General features: G+C 39.5%; 1 protein-coding gene across 1 annotated transcript in view; it reads left to right on the forward strand.

The window, feature by feature from the left end:
• macrod2 (mono-ADP ribosylhydrolase 2) overlaps window positions 1-12291 on the forward strand; it is an 897762-nt gene that overhangs the window by 669316 nt on the left and 216155 nt on the right. The window contains exon 9 of the mRNA XM_041212085.1: window positions 10845-10918. Within this exon, the coding sequence (XP_041068019.1) occupies window positions 10845-10918 (74 nt within the window). The remainder of the gene's footprint in view (window positions 1-10844; window positions 10919-12291) is intronic.

The raw sequence follows: 12291 nt of genomic DNA on the forward strand, positions 1-12291 counted from the left end.
AAAAAAGAGTTAAAATTTCCAGTCCTTATGACTCTTCAGATTCATGGTAGGGATGTTTTGCTACAGTTGTACAGGGCGTTGGTGAGACCACATCTGAAGTACTGTGTATAGTTTTGGTCTATTTATTTCAGAAAGGACATGACTGTATTAGAAGCGGCTCAGAGAGGTTTGTTTGATTGTTTGCTGGGATGAAGGGGTTATCTTATGAGTAAAGGTTAGAAATTAGGAGTTTAGAAGGTGATCTTATTAGGAGAGGTGATTTTATTGAAACATATAAGACCCTAAAGGGACGTGACAGAGTGGATGCTGAGAGGATGTTTCCCTTGCTTATGGGGAGGCCTAGAACTAGGGGACACAGTTTAAAAAATAGGGGTTCCCCATTTAAGACTGAGGTAAGGAGAATATTTTTCTCTCAGGTGATTGCTGATCTGTGGAATTCTCTTCCCCAGAGAGCAGTGGAGGCTGGGTTGTTGTATATGTTCAAGGCTGAGTTAGATAGATTTTTGATCGACAAGGGAGTCAAGGGTTATGGGAGTGTGGGGGGGTGGGGGGGGGGGTTGCATGCAGACAGGAAGGTGGAGCTGAGTCCACAATCAGATCAGCCATGATCGTATTGAATGGCAGAGCAGGCTCAAGAGGCCGAATGGCCTACTGCTGTTCCTAATTCTTGTGTTCTTGTGCATGAGGGAGAAAGGAATAGAAGGATAAGATGAGATAGAGGAGTGGGTGAAGGTTCATGTGGAGCATAAATCAGTTGGACTGAATGACCTGTTCTGTACTGTACGCTCTATGTAATTCTATGTGAAGATCTTTGGAAGCAACTGCAATTGAATAATACCTTAAATAAGAAAGGTTTTTAAAGTGCTTCCCCCGTCACTTAAGTGAGTAATCACAGAAACAAAAACAGAAAATGCTGTTTAAAAACTCAGCGCTCTGAAGAAGAGTCATACAGGCTGGAAACATTAACTCTGTTTCTCTCTCCACAGATGCTGCCAGACCTGCTGAGCTTTTCCAGCATTTTCTGTTTTTATTTCAGTTTTCCAGCATCTGCAGTATTTTACTTTTACCTGAATAAATACAGGCCAGAAAGTGCTGTGTTTAGTCTATACTTACTTAATTCAGATGTGGCATTTACTAAGGCATTACAATTGGCCTCATCATCCAAGTGTGAGAGAGGTAGGGTTCATTTCAAGTCTTCCACTCCCGCTTGCAGTCAGCTGAAAAGAAAGGACATACAGATAAATGTGGAGGATAGGTTGGAACTTGCTGCTTGTATACCAATCCTATATTAAAAAAGCTATCACCTCAGTGATAGTTGAGAAAGTTAACAGCGATTTTAAAAGTTTCAGTGATTCAAAGAATTAAAACCAATCTGCTTTAAGCCTCAAGCTTGAGTGAGCTATTGTTACTGCAGCACTCTGAATGTTCCCATTTCCAACACCAGCAGTCACTCGGATCTCTCTCAATGAGATTGCCAATTTAGCATCAGTTTATGTTGAATTACCCTGGAGCAGGATTGAGACTGCCAAAGCAGATTTTATGATCAAGATTTTAATCTCATTACTGTGGGTTGGACTTCATTTGAGACCTTAGGGAAGGAACAATTGACAACTGAATGATAGTTTGTTCTGATTTCAGCCAATGGGAGTGTGAAAATAAGTGGATATACAGACTTTTATACCAAACATGCTTTCAGCTAACAGAGGCTTTAAAAAATAAACATGACATGTAGGTCTGAAGAGAAAAGTCCAACTGTTAAGAGCTGAATCATGCTGAATCATGCTGAATCATTTCTGTGGAGAGTGCATGCTCCAGAGGCTTGCCTTCCAGGAACAGACGATCGCATGTTAAAAGTGATGTCTTCTTATTTCTAAACTCGTCACACTTCATAATTGATAGATTCTTGAGTTTTCAAAAAAGCAGTAGTAAAGTAGCATTTAGATTTAATGCAGATGCTCTTTGTTGGCTGTTTCCACTGGCTGGAGAGTCTAGAATAGGGTGTCACAGTCTCAATAAGGGGTTGGTCATTTCGGACTGAGATGAGGAGAAATCTCTTCAATCAGAGGGTTATGAATCTTTGGAATTCTCTACTCCAGAGAACTGTGGGTGCTCAGTCATTAAATATATTCAAAACTGAGATTGATAGATTTTTGGGCAATAAGAGAATCTGGTATTTGGAGATAGGTTGGAAAAGTAAAGTTGAGGTAGAAGATTAGCCATGATCTTACTGAATGGCAGAGCAGCCTCAAGGGAAGGCTTGGCCTACTCCTGTATCTGTTTCTTATGATCTTATGTAGATCAAACAACTACTCCCTTCTCCAAAAGTCTCTTATTCTTTCACGGGATGTGGGTGTCACTGGCTAAGCCAGTATATATTGCCCATCCTTAATTGTCCTTAAGAAGGTGATGGTGAGCTGCCTCCTTGAACTGCTGCAGTCCATGTGTTGTAGGTGCACCCACAGTGCTGGTAGAAAAGGAGTTCCAGGATTTTGACCCATCAACAGTGAAGGAATGGCAATACAGTTCCAAGTCAGGATGGTGTGTGGCATAGAGGGGAACTTGCAGGTTGTGGTGTACCCATGCACCTGCTGTCCATGTCCTTTTAGGTGGTAGAGGTTACATATTTGGAAAGTGGTGTTGAAGGAGTCTTGGTGAGTTCCTGCAGTGTATCTTGCTGCCAATGTGCATCGATGGTGGAGGGAGTGAATGTTGAAGGCAGTGGATGGGGTGTCAGTCAAGCACTTCACAGCATGAATTATAGGACTGGCACAAGGGGAAAGAGAGTGCTGATTTGTTCATTTTGTTTTAATATTTTGCCGTTCTTATCTGATCTACTATCAGAACAGTTACAACAGCATTTGTAGCAAGCTTAATTCCCCAGTGTTTAGCCAAGTATCGTCCTGGTGTTCCAGCCTCAAGCATGTCCTTCAGCCCTGAACCTTTGCCCTCAATATCAAATTCAGTGTTTTGGTTCCTTCCTGATGTACTGGATACAATTTTGAAATGCAGAATGCCAGAATTCTCAGCCTAAGCTCATGAAAACTGAACTGGACCAGCCATATAAATACTGTGGCTTCAAGAGCAGGTCAAAGGCTAGGAATCCTGTGGCGAGTAACTCACTTTCTGACTCCCCAAAGCCTATCCACTATCTACAAGGCACAAGTCAGGAGTGTGGTGGAATACTCTCCACTTATTTGGATGAGTGCAGCTCCAAAGACACTCGAGAAGCTTGACACCTTCCAGGACAAAGCAGCCCACTTGATTGGCACCCCATCCACAAACATTCACTCCCTCCACCATTGATGAACAGTGGCAGCAGTGTGTACCATCTACAAGATGCACTGCAGAAACTTACCAAGGCCTCCACGACCGCTACCATCTAGAATGACAAGGGCAGCAGTCATGGGAACACCACCGCCTAGAAGTTCCCCCAAGCCACTCACCATCCTGACTTGGAAATATACTTCACTGTCACTGGGTCAAAATCCTGAAACTCCCTTCATTACAGCATTGTGGATGTACCTACATCACGTGGACTGCAGCGGTTCAAGAAGGCAGCTCACCAGCATCTTATAGATGGCAACTGGGGATGGCAATAAATGCTGGCCCAGCCAGTGATGTCCACATTCTGTAAATGAATAAAAAGAAGAATGCTTTCAAAAGCTTCTGCAAATTTCTTTATACTTACAGTACCAATACGTGACTCTCCGTAAGTCATGATTTGCTCAGCACCTCAATCTTAGTTGCTCCTGTATCTAGTGCACAGCATTTATCCTTTGTAAGAACTTTAAAAGTATTGACACAATCATTGACTGTCCTCTCAACATCAAGCATTACGTTATCTGCGGAAAATTAGGACTTACAACTGTGGAGATTGCACCGTCTTTTTTTCATTTGCTTAAATATCACCATGAGCATGTCACCAACTTCTGACAAATAAACACTGTCACGGTACTCCAATTCTTCCCGAGTGGATGGTGTCAACCCTAGAAGGTCTGTAGCTCCTACTGACATGTTGGCTAGCTCCCAAAATGCAAACAGTTGACATGTATGAAGGCTGGATGGTCACACTTTAGCGGTTGAATAGTTACTGACACTCACTGTCAAGAATGTCATTTTGGCAAGTTCTGCTGCCTTTGGAACCATTGAAGAATAAGTGGAGAATACAGGAGAAACATTGCTTTTAAAAAATGTTTAAACTGAGTGCTGACTTAATTTTCCAAGATATTTTCAGATATCTGGAAATGAGTGTCTTTTTTTAAAAAAAATCATGCAAGCAGTTCAGTAATAACTTTAAAATAATTAAGTACTTCATAAAATTAATTCAGGTTCCAGATACGTGGGCCTGACGTTTTGATATATCTAAGTACAAGCCCATGGGATTCTAGCTGTCCGCACAAAGTAATTATTTGAGACAAAACTGGTAATCACAGAAGCTAATTACATGTAGTGTTTAAATTAGCTTGATACAGCAAGTTTTAGACAATTTAAATTTTACTAATAAAATCTGTCACTTAAATGCTTGCAACAAGAGTGACAAAAATATGATGAATGAAACTTTGTATTTATACTATCCAATGGTAAACAACCTTTCCGTGATCTAATGCTCAAAAATACATTTTAGGGAACAGGAAACAAAAAGGCTGAAGGCTGACCTGAAAGAGGTTTTTAAGATTATGAAGAGTTTGATAGGGTGGACATGGAGGAATGATCCCACTTGTCGGGAGTCCAAAACTAGGGGATTATCAATATAAAATAATCACCAATAAATGCAGGAGGGAATTCAGGAGAATATTCTGTACAAGACATGATTAGAATGTGGAGCTTGCTATCAAAGGGAGTAATTGAGATAAGGAGTATAGGTGCATTCAAGGGGAGACTAGATAAACACATGGGGGAGAAAGGAATAAAAGGATATGTTGATAGGGTGAGATGAAGAGGGGTGGAGAAGGCTCGTGTGAAACACAAACACCAGCATAATCAAGTTGGGCAGAATCACAATTTCTGTGGTGTGTGTATGTACATATACTATATGTGCATGTGTGTGTATGTATATGTATATACACTATATGTGTATGTGTGTGTATATGTATATACATTATATGTGCATGTGCGTGTATGTATATGTATATACACTACATGTGCATGTGTGTATATATATATGCACTATATATGGATGTGTGCCTATGTATATGGATATATACTATATATGGATGTGTGCCTATGTATATGGATGTGTGGCTATGTATATGTATCTGCATGTGTGTATGTATATATGTGCATGTGTGTATATGTATGTGCATGTGTATATGTATATACACTATATATGTGTGTATATATGTATATACACTATATGTGTGTATATATGTATATACACTATATGTGTGTGTATATATGTATATACACTATATGCATGTGTGTATATATACACTGTATATGCACGTGTGTATGTATATACACTGTATGCACGTGTGTATGTATATACACTGTATATGCACGTGTGTATTTATATATACTATATGTGCACATGTGTGTTTGTGTATGTATGTATATATATTCTATAAGTAAAGTTTATATGTAAAGTTTTAAAGAAGGGCTGAAAGGGAATTTAATACTGTCTGTCCTTTAGTCTAAGGTAGAATGAAAATGAACAATAAGTGTTTTCACCAACATTTCATTTTTTATGTAGTAAGGATACATATATACACATCTACACCAAAAGGACTGCAGCAGTTCAAGAAGGACGCAGATCACCAACTCCTCAAGGACAGATTTAGATGGACAATAAAGGCCAGCTTTGTCCATATGCCATTACTGAATATTAAAATAAAAAATGGCGTCTTGGGTTTTGCAGCCAGTACTCACCATTCGCCTTGCTGACATCACCCACAAAGTTTTTTTGAAAGCTTTTGAGTGGAGATTTGCTCTTATCTGGCATCTGATCCATTGTGGTGCCCTCTACAGGCGATCTTTGATGTGTGTGAGCAGAACAGGAGACAGTAAGGTTCTTCAACCAATCAGATTGAAGAATCCTCTTTGAGCCACACGGGAGTCTAAGCCAGAAAATACAAGCAAAATAAAAATTGGGGAAAACAAATGGAATTAAGAGGCAGACAGGAAAAGTAAAAAAAATATTTTTTATTCATGTAATTTTAATTATATAATTATAATTTTTATATAGTATATTAATTAAGTTCTGAAGGAATCAGACTCCACACTTGTAAATTTAAACTTTCAGTGCCAGAGAGGTTGTTGGGCAATAGTAATGACTATTCACGCTGTAGTGTACCAGTCCTAATTTTTTTCTTGGGTTTTTAATGGGGAACTAACGTTTAAACACCCTAGCTTCATGTCATTGCCTTGATTACTGTGCTGAGTCTCTTAAGAAGGACTGTTACAGTGCACTTTGTGGAGCAGCAGGATAACTTGGACTGTAACTTCCAGGTTTCTGGGTTTAGCTGCACAAGTCGCCATGAATTTTCTCTTTTGTAACAGTGAGAACTGATGGCCTCCCCATTATTATTAATGCAAAATCTGGGCCAATATCTTCAATGTGCTTGCATTGCCTATTGTCTTTTTTCCATTATAAGCTCCTCTCCATATTTAGAATTTAAATTGCCTATGTAAACTTTTCATACTGTATTTACACCCTGCTGCTGGAGGAGGTGCTGAAATGTTTCCACTGGTAGTGGCTGTTACCAATGTGTGACACATTTACATGATCACTCTTCATTATATTCGTGGATATAGGAATTTACAATGGAAAAAGGTTGACAGAAAGTAATTACAGAAAATATATAGGATGTCAATGGTTTTTTGAGATTTTAGTGAATACCCTTTTACTGGTTAAATCTTGATGCCATTACATGGATTCACTATTTACTTTAAATGTTGTATTATATTGGAAGTTGGTTGTTAAGCGTTTCTAAGAAGCACCTTGTTGGAATGGAGAAGGCAGTAATTTTGAGTTCACTTATACTAACCACTCAGTTCCAGTGGAAATTGTCAGATTCTCAAAACTGATTTTCCAAGACTTTCCAAATCAAAGGCTGTGCTACCCTCATTTTTCTTGGGCGGTTGACCTGGAACCATCAGTATATTTCACATAAAATGTTCTGGATGGTTTCCTGCAGTTGAACTGGAACTGAATGCTTGAGCATATCTAAAGTTGCAGCTTTGACAATGCTCAGCTGTTCTCAGAGGAAGGCCCAACATTGTGTCCAAGCCAGGAGTCTTGGGTCAATGTCGAAGCAGATCTGAAGGAGTCAGGGATGACTCCCTCGCCTCAACACAGGCGTCAGCTTGAGACCTCCGCTACCAGCTACATTGGCTCCTCTGAGAATCACATGTGTTGCCACTGCTGAAATTATAATTAAGGGATTTAGTCAATGTGTAGGCAGAGATTAAGCACTTTGCAACTGAACGTATCGATTTCCATTGATCAGTGAAGCACAACCCACTGCTTGAATGAGAAAAGAATGGTCTTGTAGGTTTCCTACACAAGAGAACAGTAATTTCACTATAATACCAGTTTAACCTGAAAAATGAATTGCATTTTTTCTTATTAAAAACAGTTTCAATATCAGCAGGCTTTTTTGCACAAAAAAATTGTGAATTTGTTTTTTTTTTAAAAAACAATGTTAAAAGTTTTATATAGATTAAAGTTGTTATTAAATTGTCCATCAAACCATGAAAATGATCCAGAGGACCTCTGTAGTTCATGCAAGTTTTAGCACACAGTCGTGTAGCACTCACTTATATGAAATTAACCGATACCAGTATCGGGTGAGACTTGAGCACAAAAGCCTAGGCTGACGCTCCAGTGCAGCACTGAGGGAGCACTGCAGTGTTGACACTGCTGTCTTTCAAATGAGCTGTTAAACCAAGGCCCCACCTGCTCTCAGGTGGGCGTAAAAGCTCCCATGGCACTATTTTAAAGCAGGGCAGAGTTCTTCCTGGTATCCTGGGTCAATATTTATCCATCAATTACCATGGCTAAAAGCAGATTATCTGGCCATTTATATTGCTGTTTATGGGAGCTTGCTACGGACATATTTGCTGCCGTGTTTCCTACATTACAACAGTGACTAGACTTCAAAAGCACTTCAGTGGTTATAAGTAGACCATAAGGCGTAAGAGCAGAAGTAGGCCATTCAGCCCATCGAGTCGGCTCCACCATTCAATGAGATCATGGCTGATCTGATAATTCTCAATTCCACTTTCCTGTCTTTTCCCCATAGCCCTTGATTCCCTCACTGATTAAAAATCTGTCTATCTCAACCTTGAATACACTTAACGACCCAGCCTCTGCAGTAAAGATTCACCACCCTCTGAGAGAAGAAATTCCTCCTCATCTCTGTTTTAAATGGGCGACCCCTTACTCTGAGATTATGCCCTCTAGTCCTAGATTCTCCCAGAAGAGGAAACAGCCTCTCAGCATCCACCCTGTCAAGCTCCCTAAGAATCTTATGTTTCAATAAGGTTGCCTCTCATTTTTCTAAACTCCAATGAGTTACAGGCCCAACCTACTCAACGTCTGCTCATAAGAAAATCCTTCCATCCCTAGGATCAACCTAGTGAACCTTCTCTGGACTGCCTCCAATGCCAGTATATCTTTCCTTAAATAAGGTGACCAAACCTGTTCACAGTATTCCAGGTATGGTCTAATCAGTGCTTTGTGTAGTTTTAGCAAGACTTCCCTATTTTTATACTCCATTCCCTTTGAAATAAAGGTCATCATTCCATTTGCCTTCCCTATTACCTGCTGAACTTGTATGCTAGCTTTTTGGGATTTATGTATGAGGACCCCCAAATCCCTCTGTGCCGCAGCTATCTGCAGTCTTTCTCCATTTAAATAATATTCAGCTCTTCTATTCTTCCTGCCAAAGTGCATAAACTCACATTTTTCCACATTATATTCCATTTGCCAAGTTTTACCTACTCACTTAACCTGTCTATATCCTTCTGTAGACTCCTTGTGTCATTCTCACCACTTGCCTTCCCATTTATTTTTGTGTCGTCTGCAAACTTGATGATAGTACATGCACTTCCCTCATCTAAGTCAATAACATATATTGTAAATAATTGTGGCCCCACTAATCCCTGTGGCACTCCACTTGCTACAGGTTGCCATCCTGAAAATGCCTCCCTTATCCCAACTCTATCTTCTAGTTAGCCAATCCTCTATCCATGCTAATATATTACACCCAAAACCATGGACTCTTTTCTTATTAAATAGTCTTATGTGTGATTTGCGATGGTGGAGGAGTCCAGAACCAGGGGTCACAGTCTGAGGTGATGGGGTAGACCATTTAGGACTGAGATGAGGAGAAATTTCTTCACCCAGTGAATGGTGAGTCTGTGGAATTCGCTACCACAGAAAGTAGTTGAGGCCAAAACGTTGTATGTTTTCAAGGAGGAGTTAGATATAACTCTTGGGGCAAAAGGAATCAAAGGATATGGGGAGAAAGCGGGAGCAGGCTATTGAGTTGGATGATCAGTCATGATCATGATGAATGGCGGAGCAGGCTTAAAGGGCTGAATGGTTTCCTCCTCCTCCTATTTTCTATGTTACTATATTTATCAAACGGCTTTTGGAAACCCAAATTTATTACATCTACTGGTTTCCCTTTATCTATCCTGCTTGTTACCTCCTCAAAGAATTCTAATAAATTTGTCAGGCATAATTTCCCCTTCATGAAGCCATGCTGACTCTGCTTGATTATATTATGTATTTCTAAATGTTCTGTTATTACATCCTTTATAATAGACTCTAACATTTTCCCTATGATGGATGTTAAGCTAACTGGCCTATAAGTTACCAGTTTTTTGTCTCCCTCCCTTTTTGAATAAGGGTGTTACATTGGCAGTTTTCCAGTCCTCTGAGACTTTTCCAGGATTTAAGGATTATTGGAAGATTATCACCAGTGCATCCACTATCTCTGTAGCTACTTCCTTTAATATCCTAGGATGCAACCCATCAGGTCCAGGGGGCTATCAGCCTTTAGCCCCATCAGTTTCCCTAATACTTTTTCTCTACTGATAGTTATTGTATTTATTTCCTCCCCACCATTTGCCCCTTGATTATTTAGAATCTTTGGATTTTGAATTTTTGGAATGCTATTAGTATCTTCCACCGTGAAGACTGCTGCAAAGTATTTATTCAACTCCTCTGCCATTTCCTGGTTCACCATTATTACCCCAGCCTCATTCTCGAAGGGACCTATGTTCACTTTGGCTTCTCTCTTCCTTTTTATATATTTAAAAAGGCTCTTACTGTCCATTTTTACATTACTTGCTAGTTTACCCTCAAAGTTTATTTTCTTCCTCTTTATTGTATTTTTCGTCATCTTTTGTTGGTTTTTAAAACTTTCCCAATTCTCTGGCTTACCACAAACCTTTGCCACATTGTATGTTTTTTCTTTCAAATTGATACTATCCTGAACTTCCTTGGTTAACCTGGTTGGTTTAAGGCATTTGAGATGTCTAGTGGTTGTGAAAGGTGCTATAAAAATACAGGTCTTAGTTTTGTTTCTTTAAAAAAAATCCTTCCATATTGACAGTTCTTCCTTCTTTCAAATTATAAATCCTACAATTGCTCAAGCCCACAATGCAGAGATTTCTTTCCCTCTTTCAATTCCTTGCACCACCATTCCACCGCACCTCCACACACACCCCCCACCCACCACTACCACAAGTATAGACTTGATTGGGCTTCCATATTGTAGATTATTAAGTGAAGCAATTGATTGTGGTAAAACAAAGCATCTGTGAATATTTTCTGCCTCCATTTTATCAAATATTTCTGAAATTAAAATGGAGATCTTCATTTTCTTTTCTTCTAGGTTTCCCTCAAGATGATGCAGCTGAAATTGCAGTGTCGACTATTAAAGAATGGCTAGCTGACAAGCAAGCTCTGGTATGTAATCTATTCTCTCCTCTAGAGGATTTGAGCAGTGAAGTATCAAACTGCTTTCCATCATGGATCAATTGCTTTGCGAATTGTGTTCTATAATTGCCGAACCCAGTGTGGTTACTGAGCTTGAAAGCATTCGTGGTCAGTCTTGGCAGGGAGTTTGTCAGGTGGATTCTCAACTGGCTGCGTTGGTGTGCGTTTCAGTAGTCAGCTTCAGAAATAGGTAGCCATGGCTGTCAAATGATTGCAAAGGACAGCCTAACCTGAGGTGCTTAAACTCCAGGGCCTAACATTCACTTCATTTATTAAGAACAATAACTATTTGATAATTCGGTCCTGTGTAAAGCCGAATCTGAACTCCAGCCATGTTTGCCTTTAAATTAAAGCTAAATGATCGTGTGCAATCCTTGTTCCATCCTTGGTTGTTGTTGATGGTAATTATTTCTGATTTTAGCCCTGTTGGACTGTATTTCAAGATAAAGGTGTGAACAAGTTTAGTTCAAGCAGCACTAAGTGCAAGCATTACAGCTCTCTATTTAGTTATAGGGAGACTGTATTCTGTGACAGTAGGAGCATTTCCACAATGATCTGCAAGTTCCCCTTTATCTAGACTAATAGTGAACCCCTGGAGAGACTGGCAATATGAACATCTTAAGCCTATATTGATAGTGTTTTGATGATTCCAAGGTCAAAAGCAAGCATTGCACCTTTTGCATATTCTAAACACACAGAGTGGAAAAACATGATTGTTATTTCTCTCTTGTTTCTTAGCTTCTTAAGCCAGGCACCCTGGACCCCAGCTGGAGGGATGATTGGTGGCAATGGGGAAGCAACATTGCTAATAATACCATTTTACATTTTTTACCTGTTGCTTCAGGGACATTCAAACCTGATCTAAGGGGGGAGCTTCTGCCAATTATTTTTCTCCTACCTTATGGAATGAACTCTTCCTTTGTGCTTAATAACTGATCATCCAGCTGCCCGAGGTAACTTTATTTTTACCAAAAATATGCTTCATTCATAAAATTTGTAAATGTACATTTCAAATTGAATATTACAGAAAGTGCAATAAAGTTCAACTTTTCTCCATACGGCATGTTGCACTCTGAAGTGCCTGTTATGATACCAGCTGAGGTTACCCCTGGACAAGCCTGACCCCAGAGTGGAACCCAGCTTGATAGATCCTAACTTTTATTTGTTTGTTTAGATACGTGGAGAGTAGTTACTGAACAGAGGCACAGGGGTCTGCTGATGAGTTTTTAACAGATGAATAAAACATTTATTCAACAAGAACATGTTAATTATATTACAATACTCCTTCACCCACAACTATACCTTTACAGATGTATACAGATTTGTCAGATAACACAAGTTAC

Source organism: Carcharodon carcharias, chromosome 2, assembly GCF_017639515.1.
Source record: "Carcharodon carcharias isolate sCarCar2 chromosome 2, sCarCar2.pri, whole genome shotgun sequence".
Taxonomy (NCBI): domain Eukaryota; kingdom Metazoa; phylum Chordata; class Chondrichthyes; order Lamniformes; family Lamnidae; genus Carcharodon; species Carcharodon carcharias.